Source organism: Meleagris gallopavo, chromosome 1 (genome assembly GCF_905368555.1).
Source record: "Meleagris gallopavo chromosome 1, MGAL_WU_HG_1.1, whole genome shotgun sequence".
Taxonomy (NCBI): domain Eukaryota; kingdom Metazoa; phylum Chordata; class Aves; order Galliformes; family Phasianidae; genus Meleagris; species Meleagris gallopavo.
The window spans coordinates 76,169,261-76,194,049 of record NC_139404.1 but is presented as its reverse complement, the minus strand read 5'-3'; the positions used below and the strand labels follow the sequence as shown (position 1 = coordinate 76,194,049).

General features: G+C 44.0%; 3 protein-coding genes across 5 annotated transcripts; 2 read left to right on the top strand and 1 right to left on the bottom strand.

Moving 5' to 3' along the window:
• Positions 1 to 422: 422 nt before the first annotated feature.
• Positions 423 to 16,129, top strand: LPCAT3 (lysophosphatidylcholine acyltransferase 3). The gene is made up of 13 exons (XM_003202681.4): positions 423 to 630; positions 9,780 to 9,887; positions 9,996 to 10,102; positions 10,494 to 10,587; positions 10,709 to 10,746; positions 11,814 to 11,992; positions 12,376 to 12,484; positions 13,391 to 13,477; positions 13,811 to 13,977; positions 14,612 to 14,759; positions 15,246 to 15,404; positions 15,522 to 15,648; positions 15,780 to 16,129. The coding sequence occupies exons 1-12, from the start codon at positions 438 to 440 to the stop codon at positions 15,636 to 15,638; spliced, it is 1,506 nt and encodes a 501-aa protein (XP_003202729.4). The 5' UTR covers positions 423 to 437; the 3' UTR covers positions 15,639 to 15,648; positions 15,780 to 16,129.
• On the bottom strand, positions 13,366 to 18,739 carry EMG1 (EMG1 N1-specific pseudouridine methyltransferase). Of its 2 annotated transcripts, XM_003202649.5 has the most exons (7): positions 18,419 to 18,663; positions 18,244 to 18,345; positions 17,762 to 17,903; positions 17,308 to 17,366; positions 17,007 to 17,156; positions 16,325 to 16,637; positions 13,366 to 13,494 (listed from the first exon to the last, which is right to left on the bottom strand). In XM_003202649.5, the coding sequence occupies exons 1-6, from the start codon at positions 18,560 to 18,562 to the stop codon at positions 16,524 to 16,526; spliced, it is 711 nt and encodes a 236-aa protein (XP_003202697.1). In that variant the 5' UTR covers positions 18,563 to 18,663; the 3' UTR covers positions 13,366 to 13,494; positions 16,325 to 16,523. The 2 variants fall into 2 exon arrangements, with proteins under 2 accessions (XP_003202697.1, XP_085091717.1); XM_085235591.1 differs by lacking the exons at positions 13,366 to 13,494; positions 16,325 to 16,637 and having other exon boundaries at positions 17,054 to 17,156; positions 17,308 to 17,361; positions 18,419 to 18,739.
• PHB2 (prohibitin 2) lies at positions 18,729 to 24,759 on the top strand. 2 transcript variants are annotated; one of them, XM_085235569.1, is made up of 9 exons: positions 18,729 to 18,864; positions 18,950 to 19,034; positions 19,121 to 19,200; positions 19,274 to 19,458; positions 21,280 to 21,409; positions 21,888 to 21,991; positions 22,461 to 22,538; positions 23,094 to 23,170; positions 23,402 to 24,759. In XM_085235569.1, the coding sequence occupies exons 1-9, from the start codon at positions 18,738 to 18,740 to the stop codon at positions 23,409 to 23,411; spliced, it is 876 nt and encodes a 291-aa protein (XP_085091695.1). In that variant the 5' UTR covers positions 18,729 to 18,737; the 3' UTR covers positions 23,412 to 24,759. The 2 variants fall into 2 exon arrangements, with proteins under 2 accessions (XP_085091695.1, XP_085091701.1); XM_085235575.1 differs by lacking the exon at positions 23,402 to 24,759 and having other exon boundaries at positions 23,094 to 23,174.
• The last annotated feature ends 30 nt before the right edge of the window (positions 24,760 to 24,789 follow it).

Here is a 24,789-nt window from a genome sequence, read left to right as displayed (position 1 = left end):
GGCACAGCAGCTGAGCTGCCCTCCGGGAGCCCCCGCGGGAGCCCACCGAAGCGCTCTGTCCCCACGCGGCGGGGCGGCGATGCCCCACAGCCCATCGCCGCTGGTTCCGCTCTAACGACCGTTAGCGCCACGCGCCTCTTGCCCGCGAGTAACCCCGACCCAACCACATCCCCTACCCCTCCCTGCCCGGCTCTCTCCTGTCCCGACACAGCCAATGGGAAGGCGAACTCCGCCTCGCCGGCGCGGCCCCGCCCCCGCCTCTCGGGTCGAGCCCCGCCCTCTGAAGCGCTTTCTCCAATCATTGGCTAGCGGGGACACCTCGCGGCACCGCCCACTCCCGGGGTAACCTTTGCCTTACTGAGCGCAGAGCCCCGCCCCTCTGCCAACGGCAGTCCAATCGGAGGCGCCGAGCGGGCGTGGTCGGCGCAGCGCAGCCAATGGACGCGGAGAGGGACGAGAGCGGTGCGGGGGCCGCGGTGTTGGTGCTGCTGCTGGGTTCCAGGAGCAACCGGCCGGCGGGGCCGGCGGAGAAGATGGCGGTGGCGGGGTCCGGCTGGAGCCTGGCCCGGGTGGCGGAGGCCCTGGGCTCGTCGGAGCAGGCGCTGCGCCTCATCGTGTCCATCCTGATGGGTAAGGGCGGGCGGGGCCGAGGGCTCCGGCCCCGGGCACGGAACCCCCAATCAGTGGGGCCTCTGCGAGCAGAGGGCGGGCGGCGGGGCGACGCGTGTCCGGGTGTTGGGCGACGCGTGTCTGGGCGTGGGGCCAGAGGAGAGAGCCCTGCACCGGGACCTGTGGATCCGGATAGCGAGGGACGGGCGTCCTGCACAGTGCGGGGTGGGCGCGATGGAGAGCCGCGTCCTGAGAGCTGCTGGGTGCAGAACTTTGTTGGCGGAGTTCTCGCCGTAGAACAGAGTATCCCGAGCCGGGAGGGGCACGCCGTGATCACCGAGAGCACCTCCCGGCGCCACACAGCGCTCAAACCCCGTGTCCGATGTCCGATGCTCCTTCAACTCCGACAGCTTGAGGCTGTGCCCTCTGCCCTGGGCAGCCCGTCCCAGTGCTCCACCGCCTTCTGGTGCAGAACCTTTCCCTACCACCCCAAGGCATGCAGCCAGGTGCTGCAGTACATCGGGTCCTGCAGGAGCGTGGGACCAGAGAGGTGCCTGCAAGGGAACCACAGGTGCATAGAGCTTTCAGTATGGCTGGGCTTTGCAAGGTTCTGTGTGTCCACCTGTGCCACACTTCGATCAAGCAGGGACACTCAGAGTAGGGTGCCTGAGACACGGCCCTGTCCAAGCACCTTTTGGCCAAGGGACCGTATTTGTGTCTACAACAGCAATGGGAGTGTGCAGGAGTGGCTTGTGCGAGCTACCAGGTAGGGTGAGTGAAGCCTGCTGTCTAAGTGGCTAGAAAAACTGGCATGTTGTCCTGTGCTCCACCTGCAATATTGCAAAACACATGCTTCTTATGCTTATCTGAGCATATTAAGTTAAAAATCATGGGTAAAATGGTCGAGGCAAGGCTCAAGTCAGGATGTGGCTAATATCTGTGGGTATATGTGTTAGAGCTCCCAAAAAATTCATTCAAGTGTGTTTTTACAGGCTGCCAATAGAAATCTCTGGGGATACCTATGAAACTTTGAGTTTTGGGGGAGGGGGGGGAAAAAAAAAGAATGGTGTAATCATCGAGAAAGGAAATAAAAGCTTTTCTCTAGACCTGCAAGTGTATATGAGGGGGTATGGCAGCTAGTGTGTGAGGTGTCTGAAAAACAGCTTTCTCTAACTGAAAGTGTATTTTTTGAAAGAGAGATAGGAAAAGTTGTATCAATTAGTAACTGCAGTCTAGACCAGACTTACTCTTGGTTTCATCTTACTTATGCTTGATTTCATCTGCAATAAGATCAAACCAAACCAAAACATTTTTCTCATCAAAGGTAGATACAAGAGATTGAACTCTCAGAAGTTGCTGAACTTTATAAAAAAGAAGAAAAAGTAAGTAACAGGAAACACATACAGGACATGCAGATAGGTCAGTGTGAATTAATGAGCTCCACAGCTTTTCCCACATGTCTCTCTGAGACTTTAATTATAAGCTGATTCAATTTACTTTCCTGGTAGAAACCTAAACCAGAAAAAGCAGATAGGCTGCTACTGGGCGAGTCAACTGAAGTAAGCAAGGGACTTGTCCAACAAGAACTGATTTAGGAGAAGTGTTGGAAAGTGTCTATGGAAGCAAACACATACTGTAGAGCAATGCATTTGCAGAACATGCATTGAACAGTTCTCAGAGCTTCTTACTTTTGGAAGCAATAAACTAGAACATCACATTGGAGGGCACTGTTTCCTGCTTGGTGTCCTATGGGTAAATAAAATCCTTTATTAGTTTGAAATGAACAGCAGCTGATTTGCCATCTTAATGATAAGAAGAGATGCCCACTGATGTCAGTAGATTAATTGAGCCCAAAACTTGTGGGTATCACTATAGCTGTTTGATGCTCAGTTGCGTAAAGTCTCAATGAGTTTTTTTAATTTGTATTAAAAGATGAAGAGCTAGGAGCTTGCTCATGTCCTTTTTCTCTGCATCCCCAAAATGTACAGCTCTAGCCTCTTGTTTCGGTATACATTTCCCTGACCTTTCTCCTTACGTCAGTGTCTCTTAATTGCATTCAGGAGAAGACATAACTTCAGACAGAAAGCTTAAGGGCATGCAAAACAGCCTTGCCTACAGTTTGGACCTCATGCAAGTCGTGTAGGCAGTCAGGCTGAGAGGACTGGCTCCAGCTTTCCTGCTTAATAGTAAAGCATTATATGATTGCATTAAAAGTAAGTGCCAGGCACCACTCTACAGCATCAGGAGAGTGAGAACAGTTTCTTAACCTGACACTGGCATTAAAAGAAATGCTCATTTCGTTGCAGCTTACAGTCCTCTTATTGTTACTGATGGCTTTAAGCCTCTGGTAAGGAAACTGTTATTGATGACTGCATCATAGGATGGCATGGGGCAAAAACGAAAGGCGTTTTGAAAAGCTGGTAATTGCGTTAGGGTAAGCAAAGTGTCGCTTTTTCTTGACTTCCTCCATTTCAGGTGTTTGCAGGGATTCAGGAAGAAAATTGTTTTTATTGCCTGCAGCTAGTACTGCTGAGTTATATCAGAACAACATGAGGATGAAGTATGATTTTGTGTTCTAAGCATGGATTAAAAAGTTGTTGCTCTTTTCTCCTCCAGTGATGCAGTTCACCATGTAGAGTATGCAGTTCTACTGCAATGACTGTCTCCAGGGTTTCACTGTTCAGGAGATTACCAGAAACTGACAAAAAAACAACCTTCTGAAAAACGGGAAGAATTGCAAAGGACTTTGCAACTTCTTATTTTAATTTCTGGAGAAAGCTGCGTTTTCTTTGAAAAAATATTCTGAACCAACTCTCTTGATTCAGAGTAAGAATATTCACTTAAACATGATCTGAAATAAGCAAAAGGTATCATTTAAAACTGTTAACAGTCTGTCCCCCAGCAGTCTGTTGGGGGAAAAAAAAGGTAAGATAGGATGAAACGATAGGGAGGAAGGAAAAGTAACCAAGAACAAAAATTTGAGTAATCCTAAAGAGCGACACATTTCTTCAGCAAACTAACAGAGATTGTAAAAACATTTTTCTGAATAAACAATGGGGATTTTTGTCACCCCACAGTATTTAAACCAGTGTAAAGCAGGATGTAAAGAGTAAAACGTGAGTGGAGTCCATTATTCAGACTGTACAGGATTAAAAACAAACTTCAGAGTTCACATGTGAAAATTTTACACACAATCTTTGAAGAAATTAGGCTGCAATTAGACAATATTATAAACAGTATTACTTTGAAATGTAGTTCTAGCAGGCCCTATAATTTAAAAAATTGTGATGTGATTCAGTTATATGCAATTGCCTTCTAAGAGATGTATTCCACCTTATTCTTCGCTATGTGCAGGGTCCAGTTGGCCTTCACTGAGTGTTTTACCTGGAGAAGTCCTGTCTTCAAGTCAGAATGGAAGACACTGGTGTTCTTAGCACCATGCTTACACAGTTCTAGTCGCTGAAGTAAGCAGGCTGAGCCAGTGCTGCACTCGCTTTGTGGAGGAGGAAGGGAGGGAGCACCTCCAACTATGGGAAGAGAGAAGAGGTTGTCCTTTTGTCTTTGAAAGGAGACTGGCTTCTTACCTGCTGTCACTGTTCAGCCAGGAGCCAGGAGGCCTTGACACTGTCTATTTAAGGCTTTAGGTTGGCCTTACTTCTTATGTGGTTAGCAGTTAAGTCAAGTATGATCCCCAAGAATTGGATGTGCTGATCTGGCCATACTGCCACACTGTCTTGCAAAGCTACCTGGCACTGCCTCACATGGAGGGGGGGGCAACATGCTGTTTACAGCCCTGTGCCAAAACTGACCTACTGATCTACCCAGACCTGCCAGGAACACTACTGGGAAGTGTGCCCTGTTCTACAGACATAGCAGTGACGTGTGGGAGTTATACTTTTCCTATACGTCCTAGAAATCATCTGCTTTGCTTGCAAGTGAGTATTCTTTCCTCAATTTCCACCTCTCACCAATGGTTTGCAGGCATTTTCTTTGAATTTTCTTCAGCCCGTCTATGTGGACAGATCACCTGTTGGAGTGTATTTTCAGTTCAGTTTCATCTGAAAGGAATGCTGCTCACATGCTTTGAGGTGGTTCCACTGTGCAAACTGAAGCACTATAAGTGGATGTCAAAAGTACACTCCTGTGTTGAATTAAAATTCTCACATATGTGCCGATTCTTAAAGTTGTGGAATTCTTGTGCTATTATAAGCAGAAAAAGAGAACACCTTTGAAGTCAAAATACTAGGTAGGGCTTACATTTTAACACATCTTTTTTTCCCATTGTCCCTGTTCTTTTAGTTTTAGTGCTCTTTTAAGAATACAGAGGCAATTGATCTTCTGGATTTTAATAAAGGTAGAGTAAACTGATCAGCAATAGGAAAAAGAGAAGAAGCATGAAGATGAAATAGAGTAAGCATATAGAAAAGGAGAAGTAAAAGGAGCAAAGACTTAAAAATAAGAAAAGGCTTCTGGTGTTCTTATTTGCAGTTTCATCTCTGGAAAAAGGCACTTTCGTCACACATTCTAGGATGTGGCGAATTTAACAAGGCCAGTTTTGCTTGGAATTAGCCCTCCTGCCTAATCCAGCCTCTTAATCGTTTACATTTTTGTTCAGTTAGATTCTTGTATTTGTGTACAACCTTGATGTTGTGCAGCAATCCACTACTCTCCCAAATGCCTGTGGCAAAGAAGCTGTTCCATTCTAATTCCAGGGTTCTCTTACCCAGAGATTGTCCTCTTGTTCCATAAATTCTTCCATCTTTTTTATCACGAGAGGCATGTCTCAGCTGATTTGTCACTTTTACATCAATTGCTAATTCCTTGCTATAAAAAGTCTTATCTAGAGGCAAAAAAATCAACTGTGCGTGCAGGCAGCTTTTCAGTTTGATGGTGCACCAAGGAGAGTTACCTTGGATCAGAAGATCACCTTCTGTTTTCTCCAGGAGCATTACAACCGTTTTCCTGCCTCAGTCAGCTCAGTCTGAAAGAGCTGCAAAAGATGAATTTGGCAGACTGGGAGCTGATAGACACGGTCTCATCAGCACCGAGGAGCAGGGCCTCTGTTTCTGTTATTTCTGAATGGTGAAAGAAAAGCTGCATGGTGTCCTGAATCCAACCTATCTAAATATGACAGCAAGTTTTCCAGATGGCAACACTAATTTCAGTAACTGCTTTCCTGCCTTTCTTGTGCTAATTCATACTTTTTCAAGGACTCCGTGGTGGGGTGGGAGTGCTGGCACTGTTATCAGTAAGAACAACTAATTACTTAATAGATGGGAGCGCTCTGTAGCAGACAGGCCGCAGCATGATGTCCACTGATAGTCAGTATCTACTGCCACGTGGGGGTTAAAGTTTATATCTGCAGTGTAGAATTGGCCCAATTGTAAAACTGAGAACATGATCTGTGTGCAGGAAAGCTGTAAGGAAACTGTAGTCCACAGTAGGTGCAACTTCTTCTGGTTATCAGAAGAATGTGGGCTGACACTGTGACTTTTGACCAGGAGTAGCACCTATGTAGTACAAGAGTGGGCTTTACATGTCTAGCTTTCTTAAAACAGATATGCTGTATTAGTAGCCCTCAATTTGCAAGGACTTTTAATTTTATTTTATTTTTTTTAATTAGAGCAGTGTTAAAACCATTATATGATTTCCTGTGTGGGGTTAAAAAGAAATAAGCATGGAATGTGACGCAGGGCTACTCAAAGAGCAGGAACACTGGTTAGGGATGAGAGAAAATTGATAAAATTTCAGATCTTTACAATTTGGAGACAGGTACACTGGAGTGTTCAGTCACAATTTAATTCTGTCCACAGAAATTGATGGAAACCTTTTTTTTTCTTTTAGAAAAATTGAAACAAGATTGCACTGATTTTTGAGAAAATGCTTTAAAACTGAAACTGTTGATGAGCAGCAATAAATTGTACTTTGCCTGTATTTCTAATCTTATTTTTCTAGTGCTTTTTCAAAAGGGGAGAAGATTTTTCCATTCAAAACTCAAGTATTTAACTTTCAATATGAGCCAACAGTAATACTTCTTAGTTGTTTTTTTTCTTTTACCACTTTTCATTTTACAAAGCTGTGGGCAGTTGTTAATAGGTTTATTAAACTTGAATAGTGTCTGTTTCAAAGGAAAATTGAAATGAGAAAAAATAGTATCTGTCTATATGTTTCTGAGCTTGAGGCTGATAGACAATGCCTTGTTTTTTAATCATGTGAATTGTTTTAATTCTTTGAATTACTCTTGTATCTCTAGAGAGCCCATGTTCTGAACTCTGTCTGATAATTACTTCTTTCCTCCTCTGCTGACTTTCAGGGATGATAAAGGAAGATGCTGCTGACTTGGGCTGAAGGACAAATGCTGTGGTGGATGCAATAGGTTTGGAAGAACCGGACAAAAGTAGAGCAGAAAGGGAAAGGAAGGTTTGAGTAAGGCGTTTTGTATGGGAATTAGGAACTGCTCTTGCAAAAGGGAGAGCAAGGCTGAATGAGCATCCAGAAGCAAGGTTGCTAGGGTCTGTGGGCAAAGAGTTGTGGAATGTGGACACTGGAGAATCATTCAGCATGAGAAAGAGTCTGCAAAGTGGAAAGTGGTGCAGGACACAAAATGAGGAAGGAACAGTAATAAGGAGGAAGGGCGGAATGAGAGATGGCAAGAAGCTGAGGAAATGGGGGAAAAGCAGTTGAGTTTCTAGGAGAAAGAGGTACACAACTGGGTTCAGTAGAGCATGCAGCATTCTGGGATCTACAAGGTAGCCCAAGTCCCGGACTCTGTAATTCCTTCATGAGGGACGTGGGGGAGAAGGGAAGGACCAGAAAATGCCTCCAGTCATCTCAGCCATTAGCACTGACTGCAGCACGTGTACTTGATATAACAGTACAGTTTGTCATTTCCTCTCACAATGTTTAGATTTGGCTTTACTTATTGGAAAGCTTCCATCAAACACTGCTCACCAGAATGTGCATTTCATTACCCTATTATTGCAGCATATAAAGCGTGACTACTTACTGCTACTTTTACTCTGTTAGTTCAGGTAGCAGACATCTACCCACTGCTACAAGCTTCAGCTAGGCTAATAAGTAGTGTGGGCACCAGTACTGTGGTTATTTTTCTGGATTTTTTTGTTGGGGTAGATTTGTTTGCTTTGATGTTAATTAGGATAACAGAACACAAATTTGCAAAGTAAAGCATTCGTACATATTTCTGACATTTCATAGCCAGATTTAAAGTTGCTTCTACTATCCCAGTTCAACTTCCTTATGCATATACCTTTAGAAACACCATTTGCATGAATAGACTTCAGATACTTGTAAGATGGACAAAACTTACTATGTCAATATGTATTAAAACACATTTATTGTCTCATATGTGGCGGTGTTTATTGTATGCTTCATGACCCTTGCCTGAACCCTTAAGACAACAATTTAATTTACTCTTGGGAGATTGTATGGCCCATCTCACCGTACTACTGAAGTGCTTCACAAATACTTACTTCTCACTAGAGCCACAGATAATAATCTGGAGTAATTCCTAAACTGGAACACATTCTAAACTATAGAAAATGCAAGGAAAAAACCTCCTTCCACTTATCTTAGCTACGTAATAGGAAATGCTTCTTACTTTGATTTTTCAAAACACTGCATGTGTAGTCTCAGTGGATTTTAGTTACAATTTTGTATATACAGTACTTAACAAATCACATGCAAATCTAAAGTAAGAGTCAGAAAAGAAATGATATATGAATGGAGGTCACCTGGGGAGCACTAGGATTAAAAATCACAAAGTCACTGAATCATAGAATGGCGTGGGTCGGAAGGGAACCTTAAAACCCATCCAGTTCCTGACAAGGGCAGGATTTCCACCCACTAGTTCAGGCTGCCCAGGGTTTTATTCATGCTAGCACTTAATATCCCCAAGGATGGGAGATCCACAAATTCTGGGCAGCCTGTTCCAGCACCTCACTCCTCTCAATGAAAAATTTCCCCATGACATCTAATCTAAATGTCTCCTCTTTTAGTTTATAATGATTCCCCATTGTCCTGTCACTATTTACTAGTCAAAAAAGTGGATTTCCCTCCTGCTTGTAAGCTCTCTTTAAGTACTGGAGGGCCACAGTGAGGTCTCCCTGGAGCCTTCTCTTCCCCAGGCTGAACAAGTCCAGCTGCCACAGCCTGTATTCATAGCAGAGGTGTTCCAGCTCTCTGATATCTTCATTTCCCTCCTCTGGACCCATTCCAAAAGCTCCACGTTTTTCTTGTGCCCCAGATCTGGATGCAGTACTCCAGATGGATTTACTGGGGGCAAAGTAGAAGAAGACAATCATCTCCCTCACCCTGCCAGCCACCCCTCTTTGATGAAGTCCAGAATACTGTTAGCCTTTCAGGCTGCAAGTATATACTGCTGGTTCATGTTGTTTTTCATCTATCAGGATCCTTAAGTTATTCTTGGTGGAGCTGCTCTCAAGGAGTTCTTCTCCCAGTCTGTATACACATCTGGAATTTCCCTGACCTAAGTGCAGTACCTTGTTGTCATTAGGTTAACCTTTTGAGTTTGTTTAGGTCCTTTTTGATGGTATCCCTTCCTTCCGTCACATCAACTGCACCGCTCAGCTTAGTGTCTCTGCAAACTTGCTGAAGGTGCACTCACTCCCATCGTTTATGTCTATAATAAAGAGTACTGGTCCCAAGACAAACCCCTGGGAGACATCACTTGTCACCAGCCTCCACCTGGACATAGAGCCATTGACCATAACGTCATAACTCAGCATCATACAAGAGGTCACTGAAGGGGAGCAGGGGCTGAATTTTGAGATCAGTGCAATGGTATAAACCATTTGTAAAATTTATCTTCCCTTCCCTTCTTGTAATATTCGCTGTGTTTGTCACAGAATTTGGAAGAGTGAGAGAGTAGTTCACCAAAGTATATGTATTTCAACACTATCCCTCCTCTTGTAATGTATAAGGCCAGAAACTCCACTAAGTCATCTAGCATTTATCCCCTTAGATGGAAATATAGTATCAGCAATGATACCATGGCCTGTATTGGCGATGTACCTACGTCAAGTGCATATTCCTAGTAAAGTTTCAACAAAGCTATAATCTGGACCATTACAAATGCTGCTGCTTGCTTACACTAATTTACAACTCTTCCATCTTTCCCCCCCTCTATTCAGGATACCCTTTTGCCTTGTTCCAGCGCTATTTCCTCTTCCAGAAGGAGACCTACCTCATTCATCTCTACAATGTGTTCACAGGACTCTCAATTGCTTACTTCAATTTTGGTAAGATGAGCTTTGGAAGACAGAGCTACTAGGTCCAGAGATTGCTGCAGTTTGGGAGGACCTGTAATGGGAAAATCTCATTTTTGCTTCATCTCTCTCTCTCTACAGGGATGCAGTTCTTTCATTCACTGCTATGTGTCCTAATACAGTTTCTCATCCTGAGACTTATGGGTCGCACAGTCACTGCTGTCTTCACCACGTTTGTCTTTCAGATGGTAAAATTCCCTTTTTTACTGCATCACAGAATCGTAGAATCATAGAATGGCATGGGTTGAAAAAGACCTTAAAGATCATTCAACCCCCCTGCTCTGTGCAGGGTCACCAACCACTAGACCAGGCTGCCCAGAGCCACATCCAGCCTGGCCTTGAATGCCTCCAGGGATGGGGCATCCACAACCTCCTTGGGCAATCTGTTCCAGTGTGCCACCACCTTCTGTGTGGAAAACTTCCTCCTAAGAAAGTTTTATATCAGTTTGTATCAGTTTGTAGAAAGAGTTTTCTGTTCATTTTTGCAACTCTCAGTAGCAAATATAGGTCGAAAAATGGAAACAGATCAAAAACTGCTGGAGGTTTGCTTTAAATAACCCAAATAATTATTTCTTTCAGACGTACCTTATGGCTGGCTATTACTTCACAGCCACAGAGCATTATGATATCAAGTGGACAATGCCACATTGTGTCTTGACTCTCAAGTTAATTGGTAAGCAATGCTACCTTGTTATCTTTTGCATTCTGTAACCCATGCCTCAGGGAAAAGAGGACTGCTTGCTCAGCCCAAGTAGTCCACCATAAATCTTCAGGTGATTGTTTCTCATCTCCAGGCTTGGCCATCGATTACTATGATGGAGGAAAAGATCTGGTGAGTAGAACACAAATACTCTTCCCTTCCTCTTGTTTGCTATTCCAGTGATCTAGAAGACACAAAATCAGGTTCAAAGGATGTAAGTTAGTAAGCTGCATTCGTTGTTTGGTAAAAGCCAGAATTGAGAGGGGATTATCTGTGAATATCTGAGAGCATTGAATTCCAGAGTGGAAAAAGATAATTTGGAACAGAAACTGTAGCAATTACAGATGGGCAAAAGTTGATTCAGCACTGAATTGTGTCAAAATACTGTTCTGCCCCCTTCCAAATTCCTCATCATCTGCTTTCCCCAAATCTTTTGCTTTAGATTCCCAATCTCCAATGCTCTGTGTCTTGTGGGTAGTATTCCCTTAATGTGGAAACCATCAGCACTGGATCTCAGTTCCCATCTTCCTTTCTTTTGTTGAGTCATGTTATATCTTCTTGGATTTTTGCCATTTGTTATGGCCCTGTTATTAGAGAAGATTAAATAGTGGCAGAAGTCACACAGCACAGTGTGTGGAAGAGTACAGAACACTTGTTACAGTCTCTTAATACTACTTCAGGTGTCTTTGTTTCTCACCTCCTGTACAGGCCCTGACCCAGCATTCAATGTCCATGCAGTCACCACTAACTGCAAGAAAAAACATGTTCATCTGAAATCTCTTAAGCTGAAGTTTCAAGTATTTGAAGACATTAAATTCTTGCATCAAGAAGTAGGAACTGTAGGACAGCATGGTCTGGGTACATACTGTTGCAGTCAAGGATTGGTAACGGTCAGATACAGAGCTTTTACTGTGCATCTGTGCTGGCAGGGATGCATGTTAACAGATTTCTTCCTTGTTTTGAGCTTTTTTGGGAGTATAGATCTGTGCAGCTGGTCTCAGCTGTTAGTTCTTGTTGCTGTTTGGAGAGACTGGAGACAGTGATAGGGATGAGGAGAGGAATGAACATGAAGTACAAAGTTAAAAGTTCCCTGTATGTGGAGAGTAAGAACTTAGACCATAAAGGAGATACATAACATAACATCCAGAGCTAAGTATGAGAACCCTTAGTATGATGTTAATCCAATCCCTTTGGTGCAGGAGTTCCTGACCCCTGAGCAGCGTCGATTTGCTGTCCGGGGAGTTCCTACCTTGCTGGAGGTCTCAGGATTCTCCTATTTCTATGGTGCCTTCATGGTGGGGCCTCAGTTCTCCATGACAGACTATCAGAAACTGGCAAAGGGTGAGATGACTGACGTTCGAGGCCAGAGACCCAATAGGTAATGAGATCCACTTAGCTCCTTGCTTTCCTAAGATCCCAGAATGCTGAATCCTCCATGCATTCCCTGCAGCAGAGTGTGTTCCTACCTGGACACTGAAATACTGTGACTAAAAGTGATTTATAAGAAAAGGCGGCCATTCAGAAGTTGCTCATAAACTCTGCATAATTTCCTAGCATTGTTCAGGGGCACAAATGTTAACATTTGACTTGTTTAGTACAGACTCAGTCCTGACCTGGTACGGTCAGTGCCCCAGCTTCCAAGTAGAGACATCTGCTGCAGTGGAATGTGGTAACCCCCTATCACTGTCTCCCCAAACACCTCATTTCCATTTCTGTTTTTAAACAGGGCTTTTCCTTGACCTTCATATTTTTCTTTCTCAGTTTTGTGCCTGCTCTCAAGCGCCTGAGTTTGGGTCTCTTATTTCTAGTGACCTATACCTTGTCAAGCCCATACATCTCTGATGAATACCTCATCTCAGATGATTACATGGTATGTATATATTTGAATTCTACTTCTCTGGAGGGCACTGGATCTACAAGAGTAGAGGAAAGTCATTGTTTTTTTTTTTAGGTTTGCCTCAAATCAAAAAGAAGATAAATCAGCAACTAGTGCTGTGCCTTCCCATAACTGATTTGGCTTTGCTGCCTGTCCAATGGATTCCATTTGATGCAAAATGAGAATGTGTTTAATTGAACTGAACCAAATGAAAACTCTTACAAATAGAGAATTCAGCTGTTTTTGGAATCCTAACATGTTTTTTGTTACTTTTTAATAACTGTTTAACCATTACACGCAAAGAACTCTGCGTGGTAGTTTCCAAGGCTTTTTGAAATTTGAAGATGGAGGGTCACTGTGTAGACTTTATCAGGTGAGCTATCCTTGAGTACAGGCTAGCTTTGAAAGAAAAACTTGATCTGCTTCTCTCAACAATGTATTTTGCGTACAGGGATGCAGCAGCAGATTCTCCAGATTGACTCACTTGAATTAAAAATTTACTGAATCTTTGAGGTTCTTAGAAAACTCCTAACAAGCAATTCCAATCTGCAGATTATAGAATTACCGTATCTTCAGAGTTGGAAAGGATCTTTAAAGATCATCTAGTCCAACTCCCCTGCAAGGAAGAGGGACATCAGTCCCTGTTCAGTCTTTCTGTACCAGTGTGAATAAATGAGGGTGTCAATTCCCACAATGATTATGCTCATTCCAGAGTACGTGTGTCAGTGCAGTCAAATATCACCAAAGGAAGCTGAAAGGTGTGTGGATTCATATAACCCTGTAGCTTGATAGTCCAATTTATTTAGTGTCGCAACATATTGATTAGGTTAATATGAAAGACTGATCCATCTTATATATAGACAAAACTCATTTATTTTCATTTTTAATTTATCTCTGCAGGAGAAGCCTTTCTGGTTCCGCTGTGGTTACATACTGGTCTGGGGCAAAATTATACTCTACAAATATGTAACTTGCTGGCTTGTTACGGTGAGTCAGAAGTATTTCTAGAAACAAGACAAATGAACAAAGTTAGCACCCAAAGTTAGTTACAAAGTATGCTTTTGGTTGGACTTAGCACTAACCAGAAGAAACTCAAGTATCTAGGTATCAGTGCAGATCAGTGTAGTTTGCTGTAAGTAAAGCAAGGGCTAACTAATCAAAAAGAGAAGATTTTAACCCATTTTGTCCATCTGCAGTGGTACTGTCCACTGAGCACAGAATCAGAACTTCCCTAGCTCTGCCTTTCAAAAAAAAAAAAAAAAAAAAAAAAAAAAAAAGTGATGTACTTTTATCATCTTTTCTCTATGTCTTTTTCTGTAGGAAGGTGTCTGCATCCTTGTTGGTCTAGGGTACAATGGGACTGACCAGAATGGAAAACCTATGTGGGATGCCTGTGCCAATATGAAGGTCTGGCTGTATGAGACAACACCTTTGTTCACAGGGACCATTGCTTCTTTCAACATCAACACCAATGCTTGGGTGGCCCGGTGAGCAGGACAGATTTTTAATGTCAGTAGTACCTATGTCAACAGAACCAAGATCATAAGTTGAGAAGGGAGTACTTGGCATCTGCTAGTTCTCAGTTCTTTCTCACCCTACTCCTATTTGAAACAGCTTACTGAGTTGGGTAGATCTTTTGATCCAATTTAAAAAGGCAGTTCTTTGTTAATAGGCAAGAAGTTGAAAATGGCAAAAGCTGGAGGGAGGGGGCTAGAATGGAACTACAGTGAGCCCTCTAGCCTTCTTGGTCAAACAGTTGCAGAACAGATGAAACAGCTGCCAAACTGCTCTAATGGCTGATGCAGTTTGGCAGCTGTTTCCTGCTTCTTGATGCTTCCTATGCAATGACACAGATTTTTGGTTCAGATCTTGCTGGACCACAAAGCTGAACTGTAAAATATCTTCATTTCTGTGAATGTTGTCAGAAGAACCACCTATCCCCACCAGCTGGCATTTAAGATAAAGATTGAAGTGTAAGTTGCCTTGATAGGGGAAGCTGTCTAGCTGTTTCTGTTACCACAGGGAAATGTGAAGACATGGTCCCCTGGGCCTTGCACCTCTGACATGGAGAGGGAAGGATAAACAATGAACTAGAAGCACTTTGTTTCTTCTCTGCTCTAGCTACATCTTCAAGCGCCTGAAGTTCCTGGGTAACAAACTGCTGTCACAGGCACTGGCCCTGTTCTTCCTGGCTATTTGGCATGGACTACACTCTGGCTACCTGGTGTGCTTTCAAATGGAGTTGCTTATAGTCATCGTTGAAAGACAGGTGCGCTTTGTCAGACTTAGCAGAATGAGGTCACCTGCGGTAGCCTTTCCCCTTGAGTCTGGAAACTGCCACACTGAAGGGTTTATTAACTGCTCACTTAGAAATTGGTGTTCACAATGGTACTGTTCTTTTCAAGGGTTCAGTAAGTTCCTAGCTTATACAGTGGCAAGCCATAGCTTTCTTCCCATTAGCTTTTACAGCACAACTGGCACATGAGCATAGTGCAACTGAAGTGCTTGCCAGCTGGGAAGGTTGAAAGACAAGCACGTGAGCAGAATGCCTCTGCTAAATCTCTGATAGTGAAAAAGAAATATTCCATATTTAGCCTTTTCTTTTTTGATTAAAACTTCAGGAATAGGGTACTTATTTAGTTTTTTGTTACATGGTTACCAAAGTTAATTAACAAGGATACTCTGGTTGCAGAGTCAACAGACACAACCGTTAAGACATCCAACTGAGGAGAGCTTTTATTTTTCTTTACATTAGGTTATAAACCTTGTTCGAGACAGTCCTACTTTAAGCACTTTGGCCTCCATCACTGCCTTGCAGCCTATTTTCTATGTGCTACAGCAAACTAACCACTGGATGTTTATGGGTTATTCTCTGGTGCCATTTTGCCTTTTCACCTGGGACAAATGGATGAAGGTATTTATTAACCTTAAACACACAGTCCATGCAACCAATCCCTTTTACCCCTGCTTGCCCTCTCATGTGGCCTTAGCTGAAGTCTGCTTGCTGACCCTTAACCCTTTCTCTTTGCAGGTGTACAAGTCTATTTATTTCCTTGGCCACATGTTGTTTTTCACGTTATTACTGGTGTTGCCTTATATTCGCAAATTACTTGTGCCACGAAAAGAAAAGCTAAAAAAAGCAGAATAACAGCCAACAGGTAAGGTTGTACTACTTTCAGGGACACCTCGCAGGAATCCCACACTTGGACAAGGCGGTGAAGTGAAACAGCAGTGTTACAGCCCTGAAACAAGACAACTGAAACAGGTCTAATAGCTCTTTCTTTTTCAGATTGTACCACCCATGCATTTGTAGGAGTTAAATTTAACACTCCAGAAGCAAAGCACCACCTGCCAAGTTTGCTGTGTTGAAGTATGACTTTTTTTTTTCCAACGTGAGGAGGGGGAAAAGAGAAAGCACAGGGTCAAAGACCCGAAAGGAGGGGAATGGAGTTGTCTCCTTCCAGACCCTCCACTTTCTGTGTGTTGCCTTAGCTCTCTGCCGCCCTCCAGTGGACACTCTCGTCTCCCTGCTGATATCAGATGATTGTAAAACACCGCGGGCACTATATCGGAATGGAGCTACCCTCTGACTTTTCTACGTTTGTCATCCAAGATAAAGTTGCTCCTGTTCTTTTTTCATATCTGCTTCAGCTCATTTCCTCCAGGGTGCATCAGTGTGGGAGTCATGAGCTGTCACACACCACAGAGAAAGAGCTGTTGGGCCCAGCTAAGAACTTTGGTTCCACAACAAATTTGGATTTACTATCAAGGGTGATATCCAAGCTGTTCATTTACAAAAAATTAAGTACAAAACACAGTCTTAGGAAAAGTTACCTTTAATAGGAGGAAAAAGGGTTGGTGGGGCAGTCCATGTAAAGTTGCATTGCTCCAGGAGCTACAAAGAAGAAACTGAAGCTTTTCCTTTTCAGGAGCCCAAAGCTGCACCAGGTCCACAAAGAACTAAAAAAAAAGCCTCTCCAGAATCTGGAGTCCCTGTATAGCAGTTCATCATGACAGCAGCAGAGACAGAAGCTCATACTACTCCCCAGGCTTCCTCAAAGGCAGTAGTAATTTTAGCACATGTGAGGGCAGCAGAGAGGGGATAGTTGCTGATAGAGATCATCTTTTCTGTATAGTCCACATTGACCTGGGGGGAGAAAGAAGAAGAAAATACATATCTGACTGTATATCAAGCTGCACACTATCACTTAATCCCATCTACTTTCATCCATTTCAGAGGCACATCATTGCTCCTATACGACCATGGTTAATCCAAGACTCAATATAGCCACGTTAAAGCTCCTCAAAGCAATTGATAGCCCTCTCTTCAGTGAAAGGCCCAAGTATCACAGAGCTGGGCAGTTTCTTAACAGGACTATAACAGAGAAGGGGTTGGGGGAAAAGTTCCCAAAGAATAGAGAAGTTTAAAAAAACAAAAACAAAAGAAAAAACCTCAAGAATGGCACTAAAACCTACAATCATACAACTCCCAAATAAAAAGGCTACATGCACTTACTGAGCCATGGGCAAAAGCTCCCACAACAACAGTTACTGGCTCTGCTGTAGGAACCAGTTCACGCAGATCTGTCACATTTGGAACCGCAAAAGAGGTACCTATCTTCATACAGCCCACAGGTAGATGGTCACTGACTGGATTTTTAATAACCTATAGAAAAGAAAAAGTTAACAGCAGTGTAGAGGTAAGAGGCTCTGTCAGAGAGCTAAGTCCACAATATATACTGCACTTAAAGCAAATACATTACTAGCTGCAAAGAGGAATCTTGCACCATTACTGTAATCAGTGAACGACTGCTTACCTTCAACAATTTCTGAGGACCATCAGCTGCTCGAACGCTGAGCTTATGCAGCAACTGAACTGACAAAAGAGAAGAGCAGTAGTTAAGCAGTCTGTTCTCTTGCTGGAGGAAGCACATTCTCTACCTACTGGTGAGAGCTCAACTAGGAAAGAACTTTAGAGTTCCCAGCATCTTCTAAAAAAGTTAAAAAAAAAAAAAAAACACTGATCAAATAATTATTTTGCCATTAGTACATTCTCATGCAGGCAACTCCCTAGTGTATATAGGGAGTATTGTAGTCTGTGGCTGGGAATTCACAAAAAGAAACTTTCATTTCCCTCCCCTTTTCTCACTTTTTTTTTTTTTTTTTTTTTTTTTTGAGTCAGTGTAACTTCTTAACTTTTCACAAAACTCTTCTGCTCCTAACCACCACCCTGCATAGTTTTGTGGCCAGTACAAAGCATGAATTACTTACCCATAAGACCACAGAATCGATCAAATGTTCTTGGGATCCTGGTCTGAGGATTAACTTCAATTAAAACATTCTTCTGGGTATGGATGTAAACTTGTAGAAGACCAGCCCGATTCAGAGGGCTATCCATAAGCATGAGAAGACTCTGAAACAAAACAAAACAAAACAAAAAGACATGTAGTAGTGGAAATTGAAAAGGTGCAAGGGACAGATCTTGGAAAAGACTCTACGACTACATAAGCGACAAGAAATAGAGCAGCCATACAAGTACTACTGTTATGCTGAGAAACAAGTAATCCCATACATAAATAAATAGAAACACACGTTATTAAACACACGTATGGTGGGTGAAGCTAACTTCATTCCCGCCCCAGGGCCATAAGACGATACCCCACACTGGAGGGACAGTTTCCTGCAGCGAGTGCCGCACCGGCACGGCCCCACACACCCTAGGCGAGTCCGTGCTGCCAGTACCTAGCCGGTACCTGGTGGGTGATGTCGGGCCGCACCTCCCCGGGGTCCCGGCCGCTCCGCAGCAGCAGTGCCTTATGCTTGTCGCAATTGAGGAGCTCGAACGTCTTCCCCACCTAAGGCCAAAGCACGGAGAGTTTGACAACAGAAACCGCAGAGTATCCCCGCCCCGATCCCCTCCGTCCGCACCTTCACTGTCTCCAGGCTCGCCCCTTCCAGCACCACCAGAAGCCGTCGCTGCCCGCGGACGCGCTTAGCCTCTAACAGAACATTCTCATTCTCCTCCTCCTGCTCCTGCTCCTTCTCCTCACGCAGCCGCCTGGGCGCCGCCATTTTGTCCGAGCCGCACAACGCAGCGTCACCACCGCGAGCGCCGCCAATGGGCCGCCGCAGCCACCCAAGATGGCACCCTTCCCCTCCCTCCCCCTGGGACCACTTCCGGAGCGCGGCGGAAGGCAGAGGCAGCTTCCGGTGTCCTTCCCGGCGGGGCGCGCGGCACGGCGCGGCCATGGCGCAGAGCCTGAAGGACCTGGCGGGGCGGCTGCCGGCCGGGCCGCGTGGCGTCGGCACCGCCCTCAAGCTGCTGCTGGGCGCCGGCGCCCTGGCCTATGGAGTCCGCGAGTCCGTTTTCATCGGTGAGTGCTCCCCGGGCCCACGCCCCGTTTTTCCGTGCTTCCCCCTCCCCCCCACTCTCGCTGACCGTGCCGTTTCTCCTCTCAGTGGAAGGCGGGCAGCGGGCCATCTTCTTCAACCGCATTGGCGGCGTGCAGCAGGACACTATCCTTGCTGAGGGGCTGCATTTCAGGTAGGACCTACCCCACCCCCCTCACTCCCTCCCAGTCCGAGTGCCCGTGCGGCCTCCCCTGATGCAGGCGTCCCGATCCTTCGCAGGATTCCCTGGTTCCAGTACCCCATCATCTATGACATCCGTGCCCGGCCGCGGAAAATTTCCTCCCCCACAGGCTCCAAAGGTAAGAGCGGACCCTGGGGGGACCTGTGGGGTGGGAGGGCTGGAGCCCGCCCCGCTCACGTCTCTCCCCTCAGACCTGCAGATGGTGAACATCTCGCTGCGCGTCCTCACCCGCCCCAATGCCGCAGAGCTGCCTAGCATGTACCAGCGCCTGGGCCTGGACTACGAGGAGCGGGTCCTGCCCTCCATCGTCAACGAGGTGCTCAAGAGCGTGGTGGCCAAATTCAATGCCTCGCAGCTCATCACACAGAGAGCCCAGGTGACCCTTCCTGAGGGAGCTTCTGCTCAGATTGCAAAGGACATTTAAATTGTGCACATGGGGAACATTAAAAGGGGTGGAAGATGCATATCTGCTGGCAGAAAGGGTATGAACTGTATTCTGCTTATGGTTTGATTCTGATACAGTTGCCAAAGCTGTACCACCAGCTTTTGAGGAGAACATTGGTTTCATGATGCGTAGAGTGCAAAACTGCTCCGTAATATAATAATGGGCGAGGGAGAGCTAATGTAAATCATAGTGAGCATGTAGCACTGGAACTGCCTTAAAATGATTGTCTGACCCTTCGTTAGTATCAACGGAGATGTCAAAGCAAACTGAACAGTTCGAGTGGATCTGAAATGAGAAGCGGGTCAGGAGTTAGCAAAGTGGTGAGCATTTGGTGATCGATGTTACAGATGATTGTTAAACATTTCTGTTTAGAAAAATGTTAGGGGATAACCTGGAGAATTGCAAAATTATAAAAATTACTAACTTTTAAAAGCCTTTACCTGTAAGTTTATGTTTTAATAATTTGAGCTCCAGGGATTCTGCAAGTATATTGGAGAAGAGGAGACTTAGGGGAGACCTTATTGCTCTCTGTAACTACCTGAAGGGAGGCTGTAGTGAGCTGGGGGTCGGCCTCTTCTCTCGTGTAACCAGTGATAGGACTAGAGGGAATGGCTTCAAGCTGCACCAGGGGAGATTTAGGCTGGATGTTAGGAAACACTACTTTTCTGAAAGAGTGGTCAGGCACTGGAATGGGCTGCCCAGGGAGGTGGTGGAGTCACTGACTCTGGAGATATTCAAGGAACGTTTGGATTTTGTGTTGAGGAACATGGTTTAGTGAGTACTGTTGGTGATAGGTGGGTGGTTGGACCGGGTGATCTTGAAGGTCTTTTCCAAACTCTGTGATTCTGTGATCTGCCACTTATCCTAAATGAGGAAGAGTGGAGTTGCTGATTTTCTTTTAAAAGGCTTTGGAGAAGGTCCTACATGAGACTGCTGAAGAGAAAATGCAGAGTTTCTCTAACTTGTTTTGAATACATGACAGAAAAAAAAGCAAAGAACAGAAATAAATGTCCAGATTTTATATTAAGAATTGGTCAGTAACGGGAACATCAGAGTTATGGCTTTAGCTACGTGGTGTGCACTGAGGAGACAATTTAATGTATTAGATCTTGTATAACAAGAATGAGTAGAAAAGGAGGGTGTGGCAGCAAAGAAACAGTATCTGTGCATTGTTTAGGTTTATCAGAAGCAGAGGAACTGTGAGGTAATTGTGAGACTTCCGAACTTCTGTTTAGCAGTCTTTACTGCGAAGTGATGTGTATGGAGCAGTTTGGATTCAGAAGGAAAAAAGTGACTCTGTGTAGTTATGTGCTTGCAATTCACTCAATGAAGGGTTGAGGAAAAACGCAAATTCCAAACAGTGGAAAATTCAAAGTGCAGGAGGAGATACTTATTCCAAAACATACATGGCAACTGTGGAACTACATATGATAGGATGTGAAAGGTAAAAGAAGAAAAACACCTTCAATAAGTTGGTTTTTTTTCCAGTGCTAATTGTATGGCATTGTTAAGTAATTATAAAGGGCTGTAATTAAGTTTTGAAATGCTACACGTAGCTCTGAATACGGAGTTATTTAGTGGTGATAGATTCAGAGGGCAAGCATTAATGTCCATATTTCAAGCTTTGTTTTAGATATTGTCTCTCAGGTCTGCTGTGAATGAACTGTGAAGAGCAGTTGTGCTTCAGTATTGTAGTGCACAGCAAGTGAGGAACAGCCTGTGTGAAGTACTCTTACTGTACCTGTGTTTCAGGTGTCTCTGCTCATTAGGCGAGAACTCACAGAGAGAGCCAAGGATTTCAGCCTCATCCTGGATGATGTGGCTATCACAGAGCTGAGTTTCAGTCGTGAATACACAGCGGCCGTGGAGGCCAAGCAAGTGGGTGAGTTCAATTTATGCCTTGAAAGAGTGGGTTGCTTTTCTCTTTTTATTGAATTAATAAACAAGGAAGCAAATCTGAGCTAGCATGTCGGTATTTTTGCAATGATACAATTTCAGGGTTACAAGCCCCAGCTTCCTTAGTAGTGGAGCTAACTATATTATTCCAAGTATTAGCAGAAAACTTTGGGCCCTAGCTAGTGGAATAGGTCATGAATGGGACTGTGTTCCCAAAGCTGTAGGACTTCCCTACTATTTTCTATGGGGATTATACCATATATATCAATTATGGGGTTGTGGTTGTTGTGGTTTTATTAAAAAAAAAACAACAGCAAAACTATACATGTCTTACTTGTGGATATGGCCCTAGCATAGTCAGTTCTTACAGAAGCATGAGTTCCCCAGGCCTCAGCCATAGAGTCCTGGCAGAGGATTCAAGAGATGGGATCTCCTTTGAGTGCTTTTGTCCATTCTATCTGCAGCTCAGCAGGAGGCACAGCGTGCACAGTTCCTGGTGGAGAAGGCCAAGCAGGAGCAGAAGCAGAAGATTGTTCAGGCTGAAGGAGAAGCTACAGCTGCTAAGATGATATCCTACTTTGGGAGATTTTGTGGGATGTGGTTTGTGAGCTTGACAGGCCTTGGAATTTGTTGCATGGATTCATGTTTAGCAGACTTTGAGGAGATGATAGCTTCAAATAGGCCTCGGGTTTGTTTTTTCCCTGATGTTTGTTGGAGTGAGGATTAAATGCAGTTATTTGTCTGGGGTTACAGATCAGGGCAGAAAACACCATGAGCCTTTGCTCCCTGTTGTAAGATGTAATTACTGTTTGCTGTGTGGGGCAATAACATTGTATTTTTAGGAATTTTTACATTTGGAAACGTAAAAATGTCCCTGCCTAGAGGCCCAAGTTAGTGGTGTAGCAATCTTTTTTTTTTTTTCCCCCTTCTAGATTTTGCTGATACGTGTTCATATATTTGTGTGAATTCTATAGGAGGAATTAATTGAAGGCAGTGAGTTTCAATTACCAGTTTTTTTCCATAACTGTACCCTGTACCTCGGTGAAGCTCTGAGCAGGAATCCAGGCTACATCAAACTACGTAAGATACGAGCTGCTCAGAACATCTCAAAAACAGTGAGTAGGAGAGCACAGAACTTCCATGTTTCTTCTGCAGTTGCTCTGTCTCCTAGCCCAGTGGCCATATGATGAATTTAAGGCGAATGTGATCTGCCCTATCCTGATCTTTCTCCCAGCTCTGCTCTTTTTTGATCAAACAGATCTAAAGATTTAGTTAGCAGTGATCGGCAATTATATGCAAGGCTAGGAGTTTATGCCCTTCATAAGACAAGGCCAGATCCAAATGAGATCTCATCACCCTCCCTCAGCTGCAGCCACCACAAGCTCCTGGCTTGCTGCACACTGTGAAGAGGGGACAGATAGGCATGGGATCAAAGGTCTGTCTGACAAGGAGACAGAATGATCACTGCTTTTTAAAAGTCTGACGGCACTGGGATGGGAAGCAAGGACATTACATAGTTGATTTTGAAAACTGTATTCATTTAACTAAGATTTTAAGTGTATACAAGCAAGAGTGCTGTCTCTCGAGGGAGAGAGTGATTATTAATGCTGTCTTTCCTTGTGTATTTAAACTTTTTTTCATACAATCTCTATAATGGATTTCTTTTTCAGATTGCTGGCTCACAAAACCGTGTGTATCTCACAGCAGATAACTTGGTACTGAACCTGCAGGATGAGGGCTTTACCAGGTAAGGGGATAGGTGGCTGTTGTGGGGGAATTTACCTGCACCTTCCTTGTGAAACTAGTCTTTTTTAGGAGCTCTCTCAGGATCTTTCCTCTGAGATCCTGATGCCGGAGAACACAATTAAGTAGAGTGCACTCTTGCTTACTGCAGAAATGAATTATTTTTTTTCAACCTAATGATTTTCTCTTTTGTTTCTCTTTCTTCTCCACCCCCTTACTCCATCTCCTGACACAGAGGAAGGTAGGACGCTCAACTTTATTTTGATCCTTTTGTTAGTATTTGGAACAAGGGCATTGATGTTGGTATTTGGACTGGGTGTTGCTTTTCTTGGGCATTTCTGGCTACCAGTTCATTTTGTTTCTACCTCAGGTCCCATTTGTGATATGAAGTTTGAAGCCTTTCCTTGCGGGGGCCATACAAACATCTACGTCAAGTGGGAGATGTTCAGTAATTGGAGCTGTGCATGTGTCTTGGAACCTTGCATGGGGAAGACAGGAATAATAATCTGAGGACTGTCCTCTAATCTGTCCCACTTGTATTGGACATCCTGCTGTTAAAACAGAGGGCTCCATGGAGGCAGTTAGATGGTTGTAGTATATTGCATTGATTTGGTGTAATGATCTCTTGAAAAGGTGTTCTTGTTACTCTCTAAAAGCTTTCCAGTCCATGCTAGAAAACCTCATTCTCTGCTTTCAGAGCCAGACAAAATTTTATGGTTTTAGCCTCATTTGTCCAGTGTTAACTGGGTAGTGCAGAGCCAGTTGAGTTAGTAGTGTGTGGCTAAAAGCTTAGAATCAAGAAAGGAAACCAGTGCTGGTTTATTTTCTGTGCTATCTCTGATCACCTTCACCTGTTTGGCCAGATTCTACCTTATTTGTTCCAGCAGGCTTAAGGGGGTTTGAAAAAAGGTCTTCAAAGGACTTGAAGTCCACATTGTCAGAGTGTGACACTTCATGCTCCCAAGTCTGTAGTAGGGATCTGGCTCGGCTTTGCCTGTGCTTTCTGGGCTAATTACTCACTTCTGTTTTCCTTGCAGTGACAGTCTTCTACTCAAACAAGGGAAGAAATGAAAGAACTGAAGCCTTCTAGAACCGCCAGCGCTGACCAGCAGAAGATGGGAGTGAGGAGCTTGGAATTTCCTGCACACTTGCTTTGTTTGACCTCACTTTGAAATTGTTATACCAGTAACCAGATTTGGTTTCCATGCCCCGGCTCCATCTGTAGTGACCCAGTTCTAGGATTGGGTTCTACCACATCACAGCTGTAATCCCTTCTTCACCTCACCAGTTAAATCTGGGGAGGGAGCAAGGGGACTTAGTGATAAAACTAACCTACGTGGATATAGTAATTCATCTCTGATCTTCATTAATCTTAGATATCTGTAAGGTAAAATCAGACCTGTTTTTTATTTTTGGCCAAGTGAGAGAGTTCTGCTGCCATCAGCACAAAACCTTTTTCTAGTAAATTTGGATCCCAATACTGAATTCAGGAAAATACCATTCATTGGGTGCCTATCAACTGCTGGAATATTTGTCACTGTGTGCTCAGTGATTCTTTCAAACATTTGTAAAAATTAAAAATCTCAAAATTTATACTGTGTGTGGTGTCTAAAAAAGAGGTTA